Source organism: Erinaceus europaeus, chromosome 10, assembly GCF_950295315.1.
Source record: "Erinaceus europaeus chromosome 10, mEriEur2.1, whole genome shotgun sequence".
Taxonomy (NCBI): Eukaryota; Metazoa; Chordata; class Mammalia; order Eulipotyphla; family Erinaceidae; genus Erinaceus; species Erinaceus europaeus.
In genome coordinates this window covers 56041496-56063152 of record NC_080171.1, presented here as the reverse complement: position 1 = coordinate 56063152, position 21657 = coordinate 56041496, and the positions used below count along the sequence as shown (strand labels likewise).

The following is a 21657-nucleotide window of genomic DNA, read 5'->3' as shown; positions in this document are numbered from 1 at the left end:
CTTCTGTTTTATGGAGGTCCTAGGGATTGAACCTGGAAACTTGGAGCCTCAGGCATGAGAGTCTTCTGACATAACCACTGTGCTGTTTTTATCCTAGCCCCCATGATGAAGTCTTCAAGAATGTTTCCTGAAGAGTCAGATGAGAATGAAGGAATGTCAAAGACAAAGAAGTGATTTAATATTTAAAAAGAAAAAAAACAGACTGTAACAACCAGAAAGGTGAGTTAATAGTAGAGATGGTCACAGGTTTTTATTTGTGTTAATAAAATGTTAACATTTCACACATAAGAAAATAATAACAGTAAACTGATAAAATTTTCATGAAAATTTTTGCTTTGGAGGTATTTTTGTTACTGGTTCCATTGTATCCTTGGACATTGTAAACCAGGTGCCCCACCACCAGGCCTCTGATGTATTTTTTTTGAAGAATAGTTCCCACATATATAGTCCCTGCCACACATATTATATACCATCTTGGGGAAGATTTAACTGCTTTAAAATATATTATTACAACTCTACACTCTGAATATATTTCCATTCTCCTTTATAGATGTGAGAAAGGAGGCTCAATTGTCATGCATGGGGCCCTCATTCAAGCCCCAACACCGCAGGAAAGCACCATAAGAAATTTTTATAATTGTCCATCAAAGTCTATGAAGTATTTTCAGTTAAATTTGTGAAAATTATGAAACTCTCTTCTTCTAGGACCTTTTTTGTAAATGGGGATACAAGTGATCCTGCATGATGTTTTATTAAAATTTTTTAAATGTTTTATTTATTTGATAAAAACAGAGAAATGGAGATGGAAGGGAATAGAGATGGCGAGAGAGAAAGACAAAGACACGACACTGCTTGGCACCTAATGAAGCCTTCCACCTTGCAGATGGGGACCAAGGTTTTTTAGGTTTGTTTTTTTTTTCCCAAAATCTGCTTTATGTAATGTGCCAACATCTGGGCCCACCATGACACTTTTTTAAGAATTTTTTTTCACTGAATTGCCAGTGCTCAATTTCAGAGCTTTCAATACCATATCATTTATCTGTGTGTCTACTTTTTCACTTATAACATGCTTTCTTGATTACTCTAGATTTAGTGTGTGTGTGTGTGTGTGTGTCTGTGTGTGTGTCTGTGTGTGTGTCTGTGTATGTGTTTGCAGAGTCATGCTAAACTGGCAGTGCTGAGTATTGAACCCAAACCTCCTTTGATGTTTAAGGCATGAATGTCTTTCTGCATAATCACTACACTATTGTCCTTCAATACTGTAGTTTTTGAATGAGTTTTAGAACTGAATAGTAAACATCCTTCATTTTTTCCTTCGTCTTCAGCATTTGTTGACTATTGACATATTTTTATTATTAAAAATAGAACTTTAACATCTGTATATCTTAAAAAAAAAAAAAAGATCACTGTCTGAGAGTTTTAGTGAGATTGATATGACATGTTAACAATATTTAACCTTACAGACCCATCCATTCTTTCAGCCACTGTCTTTAGGGTTTTTTCCTTTTATTTCTTTTTTTTATTATTATATTTACTTATTGGATAGAGACACGCAAATATCAAGGGACAGAGAGACAGCTGCAGTCCTGCTTCACCGCCTGTGATGCAACTCCCCTGCAGGTTGGGAGCAATGGTCTAGAACCAGAATCCTTACGCTGGTCCTTGCGTTTTGCACCACGTGCGCTTAACCTGCTGCACTATCTCCCAACTCCCAGAAGATTATTTTTATGAGTGGTGAAATATACTGGTTCACTTTCGTTCCTCTACATGTTTCAACTCAGTTATCCCAGCACCACTGGTTGAAGAGATACTTCTTTCTCCGTTTAATAGTCTGGACTGTCTTGTAAAAATTAGATGCCCATAGGTGTGGGGCTCTAACAGGCCTTACACTACATCTGAGCTATTAGCCTACTTGGTAACCTGACAGTATCCCCATTTCCTAGGATTATGAGCACATTTCTCAGTTATACTAAGACAGGATCTGATACTTGGAATGAATTTGTGAAGCTGTACATTTGTTTACAAATGATGCTAAACACCACTGCCTGTGAGATATGCACTAAAGAAGACACCAATTAAATAAAACAAGGCACAAATTTAATACTACAGACACAAAGGTAATCATGTTGTCTGAAATTCAATACAGTGTGTCTTAATAATGAACATGTAATTACATACATATTTTCCAAATATACACCTGATAAATATTAAAGAAATGAAATTGAATAAATAAATTAAATTAATAAATAATAGATAAGTAAAACATCATGGCAGTCATATTTCAGGAACATATCCCTGCTTAATACAACAGAGAAAATATTTGCTAATTAAATTCAGTCAATTCTGTGACATTAGCAGCAACAAGAGTCTTTGGAATGGCCAGAGACACATTGCAAAATGGCAACTAGTCCAGGAGATTCACTTCATGGCAACCCCATGTCTTCATTCATGACTCTTTCTTGCAAGGTTGTGGACAGAGAGAAGGATCTCATGATTTCCACTCTGATGACCTCCCAGGCACACCCACTGTACTTCTTCTCTTTCAGGTAGAGACGAATTCTCTGGAAGTACCTCTTCATCTCCAGGGAAGCACTCCCATAGCTCTGGGCAGAGTCCTCCTCTGTCACCAGCTGCACCAAGCAGGACTCCAGATGTTCCAGCTGCTGGTGCAGCCCTGTGCGCACGTGGTCCAGGAGGGTCTTGTCCCAGGCAGCAGAGGCGCGCTCTGACAGGAGGAGCTGGAAGGCCTGCTGCACCATCTCATGGTGCACAGACATGACCCGGATCTTCTGCAACTGGCTGCCATCCACCTGCTGCCAGGGGAATCTGAAGTCTCTCCTGTCCTTCAGGCAGGATAGAGGGGAGAGTCTCCTCATTTGGCCCAGAAGCCTCAAGTTCTGGATGCTGTCCAGGACATGGCTCTGGGGCAGCTCACAGCCCAGAGAGCCACCGGGGCCACTACTGAGCACCACCAGGGTCATCAGGAGAGACAGCAGGAGAGCCATTGGCAAAAGGAGGGTGCTGCTGGCCTGGCAGAGCTGAGTGACCGGGTGAACCTGGGATCCTGGGTTCTCTGAAGACAAGCTCTCAAGCCTGCCTTTTAAATAGGGAACACAGATTTTCACTTTTCAAAGCATCTTTCTACACGTCAACTTCCCTGTTTTTGTTTTTATTCATGTATCCAACATATTGACTAAGAAGACATCCTACATCTAGAGTATTATATTCATAATACAGTTTATTTACCCCCAAAATCTTCAGGGTGCAACCAGAAAAACTCTCTTTCCTGCACTTTTTCTTCTATCAGTGTTGATCTCTTACTAGGAACCTATTTTACACCCTAATCTTAGCTCCATTTAAATCCCCTCCTTTTTTTTCATTGGTAGGCAGGTCCCTCAGTCCTATGGTCTTCTCCATTTGGTTAAGGATAACAGAACTCCAAAGGAAATTAAACTCTCTAGAACCAAAAATTGACTGTATTTCTCATATGACTCATAACAGAACCTGATGATTATTAGTGGTTCAGCTTCTCTGAAGATGCTTATTCTACCAGATCATATTCATGGATATTTATATACTTCTTTTCACTAGCACCACAAGTTCACAGGATAGCAACATGCAACCTTTCTTCTCTTCTCTCTTCTTCCCATGTTTTATTTATTTATTTTTTTTGTTTTGTTTTGTCCTCTCTGGAGATTTAGAAATCTTCTCAGACTTTGCCATAATCCTTATCAGGAATCCTGGTTCTCCTCAGAAGTATGCATGGGTGCCAATTTGAATTGGAAATAAAAAAGATTTTTGGAGTACGGTGTTAGCACAGCGGGTTAAGCTCAGGTGGAACAAATATCAAGGACCTGTGTAAGGATTCTGGCTCCCCACCTGTGGGGAGTCTCTTCACAGACAGTGAAGCAGGTCTGCAGGTGTTTACCTTGCTCTCGCCATCCCTGTCTTCCCCTCCTCTCTCCATTTCTCTCTGTCCTATCTAACAATGAGGACAACAAGAACGACAATAACTACAACCATAATGAAAAAAACAACAAGGGCAACAAACAGGAAAATAAATAAATAAATAAATAAATATTTTTTTTAAAAAACTTTTTTCCAAAACCACCACCTTCACTCACAATGGAAAGATGAAGTCTAGTGATGCTGTTCCTCAGATATGACAGTGTCCTCAAGCCAAACTCTCCTGTGCTCACTCCAGCCAGGCAGCCTCACCAAATCTTGAGACATTTAGGAGTCCTCTACTTTAGAAGGACTTATTGCCAACCAATCCACACAATCTTCACTTGCCTCCAGAGAGTTTGTGTCGGGAATCCTGGTTCAACATTCTGTGGTGACACTTGTCCTGACCCAGGCCCTCGGGTAAATACGACCAACCTCTAGATTCCAATAGCAAACATGTACTTCACCTTAGTAGACAGAGCAAGAAACCAATTGTGATCATGTGACATAAAACCAAGTAATTTTTTATTTTATCAGTGCAGGATTGATATTTACATTATTTTATTTTTAGTATAATTTATTTTTTTGATGTTTCACAATAACATCTCCCAATAGATGGTATATAAGAGAAATCAGTACACTACTGTTGTTTATTCAGATAACACTCTTCTTACTGAGTTTCGCTTTTTCTTCTTTGCTTGTTTTGTTTTACTTTTTTTTTTCTTTTTTTTTTTTTTGTCCTTCTTCGCCATATGCTGAGAATGAAAGGGAGTGAGGTTATGACGTCATGCGGAAATTGACTTCTTTCCTTTATGGTTCCTGATCTCTCATTTAAATGATTTGCAATTTCCATTTCAGTTACTGGTTTGTGGGCCTAATATTGTCCTGCATTTAAAACAAAGTGAAGTAAAAGTAGGCCAAAAGGTTGTACCATTTTTCTGTTTCAATACCTCTAATTCTTTGCTTCTGAATTCCACTTTCCTAGAAAGACAATTTGATAAGTATATAAAGATAGACTACAACTATAGGTCTGCATGTATTGAAAATGAAAGAGGAAGTGACATTTCTGCTGACAAAATAGCATAACGTCATTTAATAAAATTTGATGCAATAGAAATGGGCATGGTGTGGGGACAGGTGGCTCTCCTGGTAGAGCACACACATTGTCATGTACAAGGACTGGGGTTCAAGATGGATAGTAACATGGGAACCCCTGCAGAGGAGGAATGGTTAGAGGGATGGAGTGTTTCACTGTAGTCATGACTCAGTCACGTGGGCTCTGACTGTCCTCCTTCAGAACCACACAGATTCCAGGAGACAGCCCATAGTGACCCATGTGCTCTTTTCCCTGAGAATGACAACTCTCTTTCTCACCATCAGCCCAAAAAGGGCTTCCTATTTCTACTGATTTAACTCAGTGAAGAAGCACTTCTGTTTATCTCTCCAGTCAGTGGCTAAACTGTGGGTACAATAAAGGTCTTGTGTAGGACCAGGACTAAAGAGTCGCTTACATATCGAGACAGAAGAACTGATGCTGTAAGGGGAAGGCCTACCTTCCAAAAAACTTCTAGTAAGAACACCAAATCCACCTTAATCTTATACATTTGCTTCTATTGTCCAGTCTCATCCTTTTATCCAATACCATATGCTAACTTACAGTGAGAGAAATGTATCATTAAAGTCAACAGTAAGGGCTTGGTGATAATTCAGCTCAAGGATATGCATTTTTCCATGCATAAAACCCTCCTTGGAATCCCAGCTCCATGGAGGAGAAACCACAGTACCAGCAGATACATCAGGACTGGTATAAATGTGAGATTTCTTCCTCTCTGTCTCTCACTGTACATGAAATTTGAAAAGTAAAATACTTGTCCTGGAAACAATGGGCACACATGCATGAGAATTCAGAACAGCAAAAATATAATAAAATAGATGAAAATATTATTTGCACTAGAAATAAGCTTGTCCACATAACTTTAGATATGAAAATTTTGATGAATGAAGTCTTTTGTGTGTGTGTGTGTGTGTTCATTTATTTATTTATTTATTTATAACAGAGGACTGCTTACTTCTGTCTTATGGAGGTCCTAGGGATTGAACCTGGAAACTTGGAGCCTCAGGCATGAAAGTCTCCTGACATAACCACTGTGCTGTTTTTATCCCAGCCACCATGATGAAGTCTTCAAGAATGTTTCCTGAAGCGTCAGATAAGAACGAAGGAATGTCAAAGACAAAGAAGTGATTTAATATTTAAATAGAAAAAAAAACATACCTGATCAACCAGAGAAGTGAGTTAATAGTAGAGATTGTCACAGGCTTTTCATTTGTGTTAATAAAATGTCAACCTTTCCCATATAAGAAAATAATAACTGTAAACTGATAAATTTTTTCATGAAAACTTTTGCTTTGGAGGTATTGTTGTTGCTGGTTGATCAGAGCATGCACAGCTGACTTATGGTGCTGGGGATTGATCTCAGATCTAAGATGCCTCAAGCAAGAAAGTCTGTTGCAGTACTGACAATGATGCTATGTCTTCAGTCCTATACATTAAAAAAAAAAAAAAACAACTTTTTTTCAAGCATGCATTCTGTAAACCATTAAAATTATGACACCAGGACACATTTCTTGACATATGGACAATTTCATGGTGAAACAGAAGGGAGTGACAAATAACATCTGGAAATACTACAGTAACAGTAGTCTTATCGTGTTAAGTTCCTTAACAGCAAAAGTGTCCCAAAACAGCACTGTACCCTCATAAAACAAAAAGGTTGTCTCAAGTCAGAAAACTGGTCCTTAGTGGCTGGAGATCTTGATCCTCTTGACCAGTAGGGGGCACTCCTCCTCTGTAGATTCTTTAATAACCCCAGAGTAGGTTCTACTTTCTAGGCTCCTTTTCCTCCAGGGATCATTCAGCCTCAGCAGCTGGGACTTTCCCTCTCTACAGACTGAAAGTATACAGAGAGGGAGGTGTTCCTCATAGTGGAGTTTCTGAAAAAAAAAAAAAAAAGAACTTCATTCAACTTGTTTCCAGTTGGTGGTTTTGTGTTGCTAAGAGAAAATTGACAGAATGCACTAGGACACAGGAAACAGTTGTTGAATAGGTAGAACAAGTGAATGAGAACGTGCCTGGTATTTCAGCACTGGATGAAGGCATTTTGTGATAGGGGAATAAAGGAATGAATCTAGAAAAACTGAAAGGAAGAAGAGGTGTGTCAGGGGAGTCGGGCTGTGGCTCAGCTGGTTAAGCACAGGTGGCGCAAAGCACAAGGACCAGCATAAGGATCCCGGTTCGAACCCCGGCTCCCCACCTGCAGGGGAGTTGCTTCACAGGTGGTGAAGCAGGTCTGCAGGTGTCTATCTTTCTCTCCTCCTCTCTGTCTTCCCCTCCTCTCTCCATTTCTCTCTGTCCTATCCAACAACGACGACAACAACAATAATAACTACAACAATAAAACAACAAGGGCAACAAAAGGGAATAAATAAATAAAATAAATATTAAAAAAAGAGGTGTGTCAGTATCAAACTCTGTAAATAAATACTGTATATTTTCAGTTTTTGTCTAATTATGTCATCTCTCTTCCAGATATGTCTACTAACCACCAGCAGTTAAGGGACCTCTCTTACTGTTGTCTACAATGTCTATGTAGTTATCTACTTGGATTTTTTAAGATCTTCTCCAGGGAGATTGTTTTTTCCAAGATTCTATACTTGAGGCCGTCAAATTTTTTAACATTGACTTTCTCATAAAAGAATATAGGAAATCATTATCTAGATTTTATTTTGACATTTTTAAATGTTTGTTTGTTTTTACCAGAGCATTGTAGGCTCTGATTTAGGATGATTCTAAGAATTGGTCTTAGGAATTCTTGAGCCTCAGAAATGAGAATATTTTTGCATAAACCCTATGATTTTTCCCATGCCTACTATCCTTTCTTTCTTTCTATCTTTCTTTCTTTCTTCCTTTTTTTATTCAAGAAATTAGACATTGCAAAAACCATAGGCTAGGAGGGGTACAACTCCACACAATTCCCACCACCCAATCTCCATATACCACCCCCTCCCTGGTAGCTTTCCCATTCTCTATCCCCATGGGAGTATGAACCCAGGGTCCTTGTGGGTTGCATAAGGTGGAAGGTCTGGCTTCTATAATTGCTTCCCAGCTGAAGATGGGCGTTGACTGGTCAATCCATACTCCCAGTCTGCCTCTCTCTTTCCCTAGTAGAGTGGGTATCTGGGGAAGCAGATCTCCAGGACATATTGGTGGGGTAGTCAGTCTAGGAAAGTCTGGTCAGCATCATGCTGGCATCAGGAACCTGGTGGCTACAAAGAGAGTTAACATACAAAGCCAAACAAATTGTTGAACAATCATGGACCCAAATCCTGGAATAGTGCAGATGAAGTGTTGGGGGTGGTGGGGGGACTAGCTGCAGACTCTTGTGTACTTCTGCTTTCAGGTATATATTTTCCCCTGGTTTATGGACACATGTGAACATATGCTCTATCTCAGGGGACCTGCTCTATCTCTAGGTTTGGGGACTTTATTGGGGAGTGGACCACCTGGAATGGAATTAGAGAATACTATGACAGGAAAGGTCTCACCCGAGTGATGAAGCTAAAGGGTTGTCATTCCACACCTGAAGACTCTGGACACAGTCTGAAGTGAAGCATGCAGGGGTGGTACTCGTTGCATTGATTGGGTTGCGATCAGTGGGTGCAATATTATTTGATTTGAATTGAGAGAAGCATGCAGGAAAGTGGCATGCACAATATGCTGACAAATTCTTTTTTAAAAAACATTGTTTTATCTTTATTTGTTTATTTGATAGGAACCACCAGAATTCAAAAAGGAAAGGGTGATAGAAAGCAAGAGAGACAGACACCTGCAGCACTGCTTCACCACTAGCAAAGCTTTCCCCCCTCCAGGTGGGGAGCAGGAGTTCCATTCTGTGTCCCTGGACAATGTAAACCAGGTGCCCCACCATCTGGCCCTAATGTATTCTTTTTGAAGAATAATTCCCACATATATAGCCTCTGGCACACGTATTATATACCATCTTGGGGAAGATTTAATTGCTTTAAAATGTATTATCAAAACTCTACACTCTAAATATATTTCAGTTCTCCTTTATATATGTGAGAAAGGAGGCTCAATTGTCATGCATGGGGCCCTCATACAAGCCCCAATACCGCAGGAGAGCACCATAAGAAATTTTATAATTGTCCATCAAAGTCTATGAAGTATTTTCAGTTAAATTTGAGAAAATTATAAAACTCTCTTCTTCTAGGACCTTTTTTTGTAAATGGAGATACAAGTGAACCTGCATGATGTTTTATTAAATTTTTTAAATGTTTTATTTATTTGATACAAACAGAGAAATGGAGATGGAAGGGAAGATAGAGATGGCGAGAGAGAAAGAAAAAGACACGACACTGCTTGGCTGCTAGTGAAGCCTTCCCCCTTGCAGATGGGGACCAAGGTTTTTTAGGTGTTTTTTTCCCAAAATCTGCTTTATGTAATGTGCCAAATCTGGCCCCACCATGACACTTTTTTTAAAAATATTTATTTTATTTATTTATTCCCTTTTGTTGCCCAAGTTGTTTTATTGTTGTAGTTATTATTGTTGTTGACGTTGTTGGATAGGACTGAGAGAAATGGAGAGAGGAGAGGAAGACAGAGAGGAGGAGAGAAAGATAGACACCTATAGACCTGCTTCACCGCCTGTGAAGCAACTCCCCTGCATGTGGGGAGCCGGGGTTCGAACCGGGATCCTTATGCCGGTCCTTGTGCTTTGCACCACTTGCGCTTAACCCGCTGCGCTACAGCCCGACTCCCGACCATGACACTTTTTTAAGAATTTTTTTTCACTGAATTGCCAGTGCTCAATTTCAGAGCTTTCAATACCATGTCATTTATCTGTGTGTCTACTTTTTCACTTATAACATGCTTTCTTGATAAAAGTAGATTTAGTGTCTGTGTGTGTGTGTGTGTGTGTGTGTGTCTGTGTATGTGTTTGCAGAGTCAGGCTAAACTGGCAGTGCTGTGTATTGAACCCAAACCTCCTTTGTTGTTTAAGGCATGAATGTCTTTCTGCATAATCACTACACCATTGTCCTTCATTACTGTAGTTCTAGAATGAGTTTTGGAACTGAATAGTAAACATCCTTCATTTTTTCCTTCGTCTTCAACATTTGTTGACTATTGACATATTTTTATTATTAAAAAAAAAAACTTTAGCATCTGTATATCTAAAAAAAAAAAGGAAACATTCACTGTCTGAGAGTTTTAGTGAGATTGACATGACATGTTAACAATATTTAACCTTGAGTGCCATCCATTCTTTGAGCCATTGACTTTAGGGATTTTTCTTTTTATTTCTTTTTTTTATTATCTTTACTTATTGGATAGAGACATGCAAATATCAAGGGACAGAGAGACACCTGCAGTCCTGCTTCACCGCCTGTGATCCAACTCCCCTGCAAGTAGGGAGCCATGGTCTAGAACCAGAATCCTTATGCTGGTCCTTGCGTTTTGCACCATGTGCGCTTTAACCTGCTGCACTACCTCCCAACTCCCAGAAGTTTACTTTTATGAGTGGTGAAATATAGTGGTTCACTTTCGTTCTTCTACATGTTTCAACCCAGTTTTCCCAACACCACTGGTTGAAGAGATACTTCTTTCTCCATTTAATAGTTTGGACCGCCTTGTCAAAAATTAGATGCCCATAAGTGTGGGGCTCTAACAGGCCTTACACTACATCTGAGCTATTAGCCTACTTGGTAGCCTGACAGTATCCCCATTTCCTAGGTTTATGAGCACATTTCTCAGACAGGATCTGTTATTTGGAATGAAATTGTGAAGCTGGACATTTGTTTACAAATGATGCTAACACCACTGCCTGTGAGATATGCATTAAAGAAAACACCAATTTAATAAAACAAAGCACAAATTTAATACTACAGACACAAAGGTAATCATGTTGTCTGAATTTCAATACAGTGTGTCTTAATAATGAACATGTAATTACATACATAGTTTCCAAATATACACCTGATAAATATTAAAGAAAGGAAATTTAATAAATTAATTAAATTAATAAATAATAGATAAATAAAACATCATGGCAGTCATATTTCAGGAACATATCCTTGCTTAATACAACAGAGAAAATATTTGCTAATTAAATTCAGTCAATTCTGTGACATTAGCAGCAACAAGAGTCTTTGGAATGGCCAGAGACACACTGCAAAATGGCAACTAGTCCAGGAGATTCACTTCATGGCAACCCCATGTCTTCATCCATGACTCTTTCTTGCAAGGTTGTGGACAGAGAGAAGGATCTCATGATTTCCACTCTGATGACCTCCCAGGCACACCCACTGTACTTCTTCTCTTTCAGGTAGAGACGAATTCTCTGGAAGTACCTCTTCATCTCCAGGGAAGCGCTCCCATAGCTCTTGGCAGAGTCATCCTCTGTCCCCAGCTGCACCAAGCAGGACTCCAGGTGTTCCAGCTGCTGGTGCAGCCCTGTGCGCACCTGGTCCAGGAGGGTCTTGTCCCAGGCAGCAGAGGCGCGCTCTGACAGGAGGAGCTGGAAGGCCTGCTGCACCATCTCATGGTGCACAGACATGACCTGGGCCTTCTGCAACTGGCTGCCATCCACCTGCTGCCAGGGGAATCTGAAGTCTCTCCTGTCCTTCAGGCAGGACAGAGGGGAGAGTCTCCTCATTTGGCCCAGAAGCCTCAAGTTCTGGATGCTGTCCAGGACATGGCTCTGGGGCAGCTCACAGCCCAGAGAGCCACCGGGGCCACTACTGAGCACCACCAGGGGCATCAGGAGACACAGCAGGAGGGCCATTGGCAAAAGGAGGGTGCTGCTGGCCTGGCAGAGCTGAGTGATGGGGGGTGAACCTGGGATCCTGGGTTCTCTGAAGACAAGCTCTCAAGCCTGCCTTTTAAATAGGGAACACAGATTTTCACTTTTCAAAGCATCTTTCTACACGTCAACTTCCCTGTTTTTGTTTTTATTCATGTATCCAACATATTGACTAAGAAGACATCCTACATCTAGAGTATTATATTCATAATACAGTTTATTTACCCCCAAAATCTTCAGGGTGCAACCAGAAAAACTCTCTTTCCTGCACTTTTTCTTCTATGAGTGTTGATCTCTTACTAGGAACCTATTTTACACCCTAATCTTAGCTCCATTTAAACCCCCTCCTTTTTTTTCATTGGTAGGCAGGCCCCTCAGTCCTATGGTCTTCTCCATTTGGTTAAGGATAACAGAACTCCAAAGGAAATTAAACTCTCTAGAACCAAAAATTGACTGTATTTCTCATATGACTCATAACAGAACCTGATGATTATTAGTGGTTCAGCTTCTCTGAAGATTCTTATTCTACCAGATCATATTCATGGATATTTTTATACTTCTTTATACACTATATATATATATAGTGTATACACTAGCACCACACGTTCACAGGATAGCAAACATGCAACCTTTCTTCTCTTCTCTCTTCTTCTCATGTTTTATTGGTTTGTATATTTGTTTTATCCTCTCTGGAGATTTAGAAATCTTCTCAGACTTTGCCAAAATCCTTATCAGGATTCCTGGTTCTCCTCAGAAGTATGCATGGGTGCCAATTAGAATTGGAAATAAAAAAAGATTTTGGGAGTCGGGTGTTAACACAGCGGGTTAAGCGCAGGTGGAACAAATATCAAGGACCTCTGTAAGGATTCTGGCTCCCCAATTGTGGGGAGTCTCTTCACAGACTGTGAAGTAGGTCTGCAGGTGTCTACCTTGCTTTTGCCATCCCTGTCTTCCCCTCCTCTCTCCATTTCTCTCTGTCCTAACTAACAATGAGGACAATAAGAACGACAATAACTACAACCATAATGAAAAAAACAACAAGGGCAACAAACAGGAAAAAATAAATAAATTTTTTTATTAACTTTTACAAAAACCACCACCTTCACTCACAATGGAGAGATGAAGTCTAGTGATGCTGTTCCTCAGACATGACAGTGTCCTCAAGCCAAACTCTCCTGTGCTCACTCCCTCCAGGCAAGCTCACCAAATCTGGAAACCTTTAGGAGTCCTCCACTATAGAAGGACTTATTGCCAACCAATCCACATAATCTTCACTTGCCTCCAGAGGGTTTGTGTCGGGAATCCTAGTTCAACATTCTGTGGTGACACTAGTCCTGACCCAGGTCCTCAAGTAAATACCACCAACCTCTAGATTCCAATAGCAAACATGTATTTTATCTTAGTAGACAGAGCCAGAAACCTATCGTGATCATGTAACTTAAAGCAAGTAATTTTTTATTTTTCCAATGCAGGATTGATATTTACATTATTTTATTTTTAGTATAATTTATTTTTTTGATGCTTCACAATAACATCTCCCAATAGATGGTATATAAGAGAAATCAGTACACTACTGTTGTTTATTCAGATAACACTCTTCTTACTAAGTTTCGCTTTTTCTTCTTCGCTTGTTTTGTTTCCCTTTTTTTTTTTCTTTTTTTGTCCTTCTTTGCCATATGCTGAGGATGAAAGGCAGTGAGCTTGTGATGTCATGGGGAAATTGCCCTCTTTCCTTTATGGTTTTGATCTCTCATTTAAATTGTTTGCAATTTCCATTTCAGTTAGTGGTTTGTGGGCCTAATATTGTCCTGCAGTTAAAACAAAGTGAAGTAAAAGTAGGTCAAAAGGATGCACCATTTTTCTGTTTCAATACCGCTAATTCTTTGCTTCTGATTCCACTTTCCTAGAAAGGGAATTTGACAAGTGTATAAAGATAGACTACAACTATAGGTCTGCATGTATAGAAAAAGAAAGAGGAACTGACATTTCTGCTGACAAAATAGCATAACGTCATTTAACAAAATTTGATGCAACAGAAACGGGCATTGTGTGGGGACAGGTGGCTCTCCTGGTAGAGCACACACATTGTCATGTACAAGGACTGGGGTTCAAGATGGATAATAACTTGGAACCCCTGCAGAGGAGGAATGGTTAGAGGGATGGAGTGGTTCACTGTAGTCATGACTCAGTCACATGGGCTCTGACTTCCTCCTTCAGAACCATACAGATTCAAGGAGACAGCCCATAGAGACCCATGTGCTCTTTTCCCTGAGAATGACAACTCTCTTTCTCACCATCAGCCCAAAAAGGGCTTCCTATTTCTACTGATTTAACTCAGTGAAGAAGCACTTCTGTTTATCTCTATAGTCAGTAACTAAATTGTGGGTACAAAAAGGTCTTGTGTAGGACTAGGACTGAAGAGTCACTTGCATATGGAGACAGAAGCACTGATGCTGAAAGGAGAAGACCTACCTTCCAAAAAACTTCTAGTAAGAACACCAAATCCACCTTAATCTTATACATTTGCTTCTATTGTCCAGTCTCATCCTTTTATCCAATACCATATGCTAACTTACAGTGAGAGAAATGTATCATTAAAGTCAACAGTAAGGGCTTGGTGATAATTCAGCTCAAGGATATGCATTTTTCCATGCATAAAACCCTCCTTGGAATCCCAGCTCCATGGAGGAGAAACCACAGTGCCAGCAGATATCCTAGGACTGGTGTAAATGTGATATTTCTTCCTCTCTGTCTCTCACTGTACATGAAATTTGAAAAGTGAAAAAAATACTTGTCCTGGAAACAATGGGCACACATGCATGAGGATCCAGAACAGCAAAAATATAATAAAATTGATAGAAATATTATTTGCACTAGAAATAAAGCTTGTCCACATAACTTTAGATATGAAAATTTTGATGAATGAAGTCTTTTTTGTGTGTGTGTTTATTTATTTATTTATTTATAACAGAGGACTGCTTACTTCTGTTTTATGGAGGTCCTAGGGATTGAACCTGGAAACTTGGAGCCTCAGGCATGAAAGTCTCCTGAGGTAACCACTGTGCTGTTTTTTCCCAGCCACCATGATGAAGTCTTCAAGAATGTTTCCTGAGGAGTCAGATAAGAATGAAGGAATGTCAAAGACAAAGAAGTGATTTAATATTTAAAAAGAAAAAAAAAACAGACTTGAACAACCAGAAAGGTGAGTTAATAGTAGAGATTGTCACAGGCTTTTTATTCGTGTTAATAAAATGTCAACCTTTCCCATATAAGAAAATAATAACTGTAAACTGATAAAATTTTCATGAAAACTTTTGCTTTGGAGGTATTGTTGTTGCTGGTTTATCAGAGCATGCACAGCTGACTTATGGTGCTGGGGACTGATCTCAGATCTAAGATGCCTCAAGCAAGAAAGTCTGTTGCAGTACTGACAAAGATGCTATGTCTTCAGTCCTATACATTAAAAAAAAAAAAAAACAACTTTTTTTCAAGCATGCATTCTGTAAACCATTAAAATTATGACACCAGGACACATTTCTTGACATATGGACAATTTCATGGTGAAACAGAAGGGAGTGACAAATAACATCTGGAAATACTACAGTAACAGTAGTCTTATCGTGTTAAGTTCCTTAACAGCAAAAGTGTCCCAAAACAGCACTGTACCCTCATAAAACAAAAAGGTTGTCTCAAGTCAGAAAACTGGTCCTTAGTGGATGGAGATCTTGATCCTCTTGACCAGTAGGGGGCACTCCTCCTCTGTAGATTCTTTAATAACCCCAGAATAGGTTCTACTTTCTAGGCTCCTTTTCCTCCAGGGATCATTCAGCCTCAGCAGCTGGGACTTTCCCTCTCTACAGACATAAAGTATACAGAGAGGGAGGTGTTCCTCATAGTAGAGTTTCTGAAAAAAAAAAAAAGAACTTTCATTCAACTTGCTTCCAGTTGGTGGTTTTGTGTTGCTAAGAGAAAATTGACAGAATGCACAAGGACATCCGAAACAGTTGTTGAATAGGTAGAACAAGTGAATGAGAACGTGCTGGGTATTTCATCACTGGATGAAGGCATTTTGTGATACGGGAATAAAAAAATGAATCTAGAAAAACAGAAAGGAAGAAGAGGTGTGTCAGTATCAGACTCTGTAAATAAATACTGTATATTTTCAGTTTTTGTCTAATTATGTCATCTCTCTTCCAGATATGTCTACTAACCACCAGCAGTTAAGGGGCCTCTCTTGCTGTTGTCTACAATGTCTATGCAGTTATCTACTTGGATTTTTAAGATCTTCTCCAGGGAGATTGTTTTTTCCAAGATTCTATACTTAAGGCCATCAAGTTTTTTAACATTGACTTTCTCATAAAAGAATATAGGAAATCATTATCTAGATTTTATTTTGTCATTTTTAAATGTTTGTTTGTTTTTATCAGAGCATTGTCGGCTCTGATTTAGGATGATGCTAAGAATTGGTCTTAGGAGTTCTTGATCCTCAGGCATGAGAATATTTTTTGCATAAACCCTATGATTTTTCCCTTGCCTACTAATCTTTCTTTCTTTCTATCTTTCTTTCTTTCTTTCTTTCTTTCTTTCTTTCTTTCTTTAAGAAATTAGACATTACCAAAACCATAGGCTAGGAGGGGTACAACTCCACACAATTCCCACCACCCAATCTCCATATACCACCCTTCCCCTGGTAGCTTTCCCATTCTCTATCACCATGGGAGTATGGACCCAGGGTCCTTGTGGGTTGCAGAAGGTGGAATGTCTGGCTTCTATAATTGCTTCCCCGCTGAAGATGGGCGTTGACTGGTCGATCCATACTCCCAGTCTGCCTCTCTCTTTCCCTAGTAGAGTGGGTCTCTGGGGAAGCAGATCTCCAGGACACATTGGTGGGTAGTCAATCCAGGGACGTCAGGTCAGCATCATGCTGGCATCAGGAACCTGGTGGCTACAAAGAGAGTTAACATACAAAGCCAAACAATTGTCGAACAATCATGGACCAAAAGGTTGGAATAGTGCAGATGAAGTGTTGGGGGCAGTGGGGAGACTGACTGCAGAATCTTGTGTACTTCTGCTTTCAGGTATATATTTTTCCCTGGTTTATGGACACGTGTGAACATATGCTCTATCTCAGGGGACCTGCTCTATATCTAGGTTTGGGGACTTTATTGTGGAGTGGACCACCTGGAATGGAATTAGAGAATAGATGACAGGAAAGGTCTCACCCGAGTGATGAAGCTGAAGGGTTGTCATTCCACACCTGAAGTCTCTGGACACAGTCTGAAGTGAAGCATGCTGGGGTGGCACTTGTTGCATTGATTACATTGCGATCAGTGGGTGCAATATTATTTGATTTGAATTGAGAGAAGCATGCAGAAAAGTGGCATGCCCTATATTCTGATGAATTATTTTTTAAAAAACATTTTTTATCTTTATTTGTTTATTTGATAGTAACCACCAGAATTCAATACGGAAAGGGTGATAGAAAGCAAGAGACACAGACACCTGCAGCACTGCTTCACCACTAGAAAGCTTTCCCCCCTCCAGGTGGGGAGCAGGAGTTCCATTCTGTGTCCCTGGACAATGTAAACCAGGTGCCCCACCATCTGGCCCTGATGTATTCTTTTTGAAGAATAATTCCCACATATATAGCCTCTGGCACACGTATTATATACCATCTTGGGGAAGATTTAATTGCTTTAAAATGTATTATCAAAACTCTACACTCTAAATATATTTCAGTTCTCCTTTATAGATGTGAGAAAGGAGGCTCAATTGTCATGCATGGGGCCCTCATACAAGCCCCAACACTGCAGGAGAGCACCATAAGAAATTTTTATATTTGTCCATCAAAGTCTATGAAGTATTTTCAGTTAAATTTGTGAAAACTATAAAACTCTCTTCTTCTAGGTCCATTTTTTTGTAAATGGGTATACAAGTGATCCAGCATGATGTTTTATTAAATTTTTTAAATGTTTTATTTATTTGATGAAAACAGAGAAATGGAGATGGAAGGGAAGATAGAGATGGTGAGAGAGAAAGACAAAGACACGACACTGCTTGGCTGCTAGTAAAGCCTTCCCCCTTGCAGATGGGGACCAAGGTTTTTAGGTTTGTTTTTTTTTCCCAAAATCTGCTTTATCATGTCCAACTTCTGGCCCCCCATGACACTTTTTTAAGAATTTTTTTTTCACTGAATTGCCAGTACTCAATTTCTGAACTTTCAATACCATGTCATTTATCTGTGTGTCTACTTTTTCACTTATAACATGCTTTCTTGATTACTGTAGATTTAGTGTGTGTGTGTGTGTGTGTGTGTGTGTGTGTGTGTCTGTGTATGTCTGTGTGTGTTTTTGCAGAGTCATGTTCAACTGGCAGTGCTGTGTATTGAACCCAAACCTCCTTTGTTGTTTAAGGCATGAATGTCTTTCTGCATAATCACTACACTATTGTCCTTCAATACTGTTGTTCTAGAATGAGTTTTGGAACTTAATAGTAAACATCCTTCATTTTTTCCTTTGTCTTCAGCATTTGTTGACTATTGACATATTTTTATTATTAAAAAAAAAGAACATTAGCATCTGTATATCTTAAAAAAAAAAAAGACGTTCACTGTCTGAGACTTTTACTGAGATTGACATGACATGTTAACAATATTTAACCTTTGAGTCCCATCCATTCTTTGAGCCATTGACTTTAGTGTTTATTCTTTTTTTTTCTTTTTTTTTATTATCTTTACTTATTGGATAGAGACACACAAATATCAAGGGACAGAGAGTGCTGCAGTCCTGCATCACCGCCTGTGATCCAACTCCCATGCAGGTTGGGAGCCATGGTCTAGAACCAGAATCCTTATGCTGGTCCTTGCGTTTTGCACCATGTGCGCTTAACCTACTGCACTACCTCCCGACTCCCAGAAGTTTACTCTTATGAGTGGTGAAATATCGTGGTTGACTTTCGTTCTTCTACATGTTTCAACCCAGTTTTCCCAGCACCGCCGGTTGAAGAGATACTTCTTTCTCCGTTTAATAGTTTGGACCGCCTTGTCAAAAATTAGATGCCCATAGGTGTGGGGCTCTAACAGGCCTTACACTACATCTGACCTATTAACCTACTTGGTAGCCTGACAGTAACCCCATTTCCTAGGATTATGAGCATATTTCTCAGTTATACTAAGACAGGATCTGATATTTGGAATGAATTTGTGAAGCTGGACATTTGTTTACAAATGATGCTAAACACCACTGCCTGTGAGATATGCATTGAAGAAAACACCAATTTAATAAAACAAGGCACAAATTTAACTACAGAGAAAAAGGTAGTCATGTCTGAATTTCAATACAGTGTGTCATAATAATGAACATGTAATTACATACATATTTTCCAAATATACACCTGATAAATATTAAAGAATGGAAATTTAATAAATTAATTAAATTAATAAATAATAGATAAGTAAAACATCATGGCAGTCATATTTCAGGAACATATCCTTGCTTAATACAACAGAGAAAATATTTGCTAATTAAATTCAGTCAATTCTGTGACAGCAACAAGAGTCTTGGAATGGCCAGAGACACATTGCAAATAGCATCTAGTCCATGAGATTCACTTCATGGCGACCCCATGTCTTCATCCATGACTCTTTCTTGCAAGGTTGTGGACAGAGAGAAGGATCTCATGATTTCCACTCTGACGACCTCCCAGGCACACCCACTGTACTTCTTCTCTTTCAGGTAGAGACGAATTCTCTGGAAGTACCTCTTCATCTCCAGGGAAGCTCTCCCATAGCTCTGGGAAGAGTCCTCCTCTGTCACCAGCTGCACCAAGCAAGACTCCAGGTGTTCCAGCTGCTGGTGCAGCCCTTTGCACACCTGGTCCAGGAGGGTCTTGTCCCAGGCAGCAGAGGCGCGCTCTGACAGGAGGAGCTGGAAGGCCTGCTGCACCATCTCATGGTGCACAGACATGACCCGGGCCTTCTGCAACTGGCTGTCATCCACCTGCTGCCAGGGGAATCTGAAGTCTCTCCTGTCCTTCAGGCAGGACAGAGGGGAGAGTCTCCTCATTTGACCCAGAAGCCTCAAGTTCTGGATGCTGTCCAGGACATGGCTCTGGGGCAGCTCACACCCCAGAGAGCCACCGGGGCCACAACTAAGAACCACCAGGGGCATCAGGAGACACAGCAGGAGGGCCATTGGCAAAAGGAGGGTGCTGCTGGCCTGGCAGAGCTAAGTGACCGGGTGAACCTGGGATCCTGGGTTCTCTGAAGACAAGCTCTCAAGCCTGCCTTTTAAATAGGGAACACAGATTTTCACTTTTCAAAGCATCTTTCTACACGTCAACTTCCCTGTTTTTGTTTTTATTCATGTATCCAACATATTGACTAAGAAGACGTCCTACATCTAAAGTATTATATTCATAATACAGTTTATTTGCCCCCAAAATCTTCAGGGTGCCAACCAGAAAAACTCTCTTTCCTGCACTTTTTCTTGCATCAGTGTTGTTTTCTTACTATGAACCTATTTTACACCCTAATCTTAGCTCCATTTAAACCCTCTCCTTTTTTTTCATTGGTAGGCAGGTCCCTCAGTCCTATGGTCTTCTCCATTTGGTTAAGGATAACAAAACTCCAAAGGAAATTAAACTCTCTAGAACCAAAAATTGAGTGTATTTCTCATATGACTCATAACAGAACCTGATGATTATTAGTGGTTGAGCTTCTCTAAAGATTCTTATTCTACCAGATCTTATACATGGATATTTGTATACTTCTTTTCACTAGCACCACAAGTTCACAGGATAGCAAACATGCAACCTTTCTTCTCTTCTCTCTTCTTCCCATGTTTTATTGTTTTTTTTTTATTATTATTTGTTTTGTCCTCTCTGGAGATTTAGAAATCTTCTCAGACTTTGCCAAAATCATTATCAGGAATCCTGGTTCTCCTCAGAAGTATGCATGGGTGCCAATTCGAATTTTAAATAAAAAAGATTTTGGGAGTCCGGTGTTAGCACAGCAGGTTAAGCACAGGTGGAAAAAATATCAAGGACCTGTGTAAGAATTCTGGCTCCCCACCTGTGGGGAGTCTCTTCACAGACAGTGAAGCAGGTCTGCAGGTGTCTATCTGGCTCTCGCCATCCCTGTCTTTCCCTTCTCTCTCCATTTCTCTCTGTCCTATCTAACAATGAGGACAACAAGAACAACAATAACTACAACCATAATGAAAAAAACAACAAGGGCAACAAACAGGAAAATAAATAAATGAATAAATAAATATTTTTTTAAAAAGTTTTTTCCAAAACCACCACCTTCACTCACAATGGAGAGGTGAAGTCTAGTGATGCTGTTCCTCAGACATGACAGTGTCCTCAAGCCAAACTCTCCTGTGCTCACTCCCTCCAGGCAAGCTCACCAAATCTTGGACCTTTAGGAGTCCTTTACTATAGAAGGACTAATTTCCAACCAATCCACACAATCTTCACTTGGTTCCAGAGGGTTTGTGTCGGGAATCCTAGTTCAACATTCTGTCGTGACACTTGTCCTGACCCAGGCCCTTAGGTAAATACCACCAACCTCTAGATTCCAATAGCAAACATGTATTTTATATTAGTAGACAGAGCAAGAAACCAATTGTGATCATGTGACATAAAACCAAGTAATTTTTTATTTTATCAGTGCAGGATTGATATTTACATTATTTTATTTTTAGTATAATTTATTTTTTTGATGCTTCACAATAACATCTCCCAATAGATGGTATATAAGAGAAATCAGTACACTACTGTTGTTTATTCAGATAACACTCTTCTTACTGAGTTTCGCTTTTTCCTCTTTGCTTGT

General features: G+C 39.8%; 3 protein-coding genes across 3 annotated transcripts; all 3 read right to left on the bottom strand.

Annotated features, from left to right (window-relative positions):
* Positions 1-2423: 2423 nt before the first annotated feature.
* Positions 2424-3005, bottom strand: LOC103125166 (interferon omega-1-like). Its single transcript, XM_007535935.2, has one exon. The coding sequence runs from the start codon at positions 3003-3005 to the stop codon at positions 2424-2426; it is 582 nt and encodes a 193-aa protein (XP_007535997.2).
* An 8217-nt stretch (positions 3006-11222) lies between these two features.
* On the bottom strand, positions 11223-11804 carry LOC132540738 (interferon omega-1-like). Its single transcript, XM_060198939.1, has one exon. The coding sequence runs from the start codon at positions 11802-11804 to the stop codon at positions 11223-11225; it is 582 nt and encodes a 193-aa protein (XP_060054922.1).
* Positions 11805-19432: 7628 nt separating this feature from the next.
* LOC132540737 (interferon omega-1-like) lies at positions 19433-20014 on the bottom strand. The gene has a single exon (XM_060198938.1). The coding sequence runs from the start codon at positions 20012-20014 to the stop codon at positions 19433-19435; it is 582 nt and encodes a 193-aa protein (XP_060054921.1).
* Positions 20015-21657: the final 1643 nt, after the last annotated feature.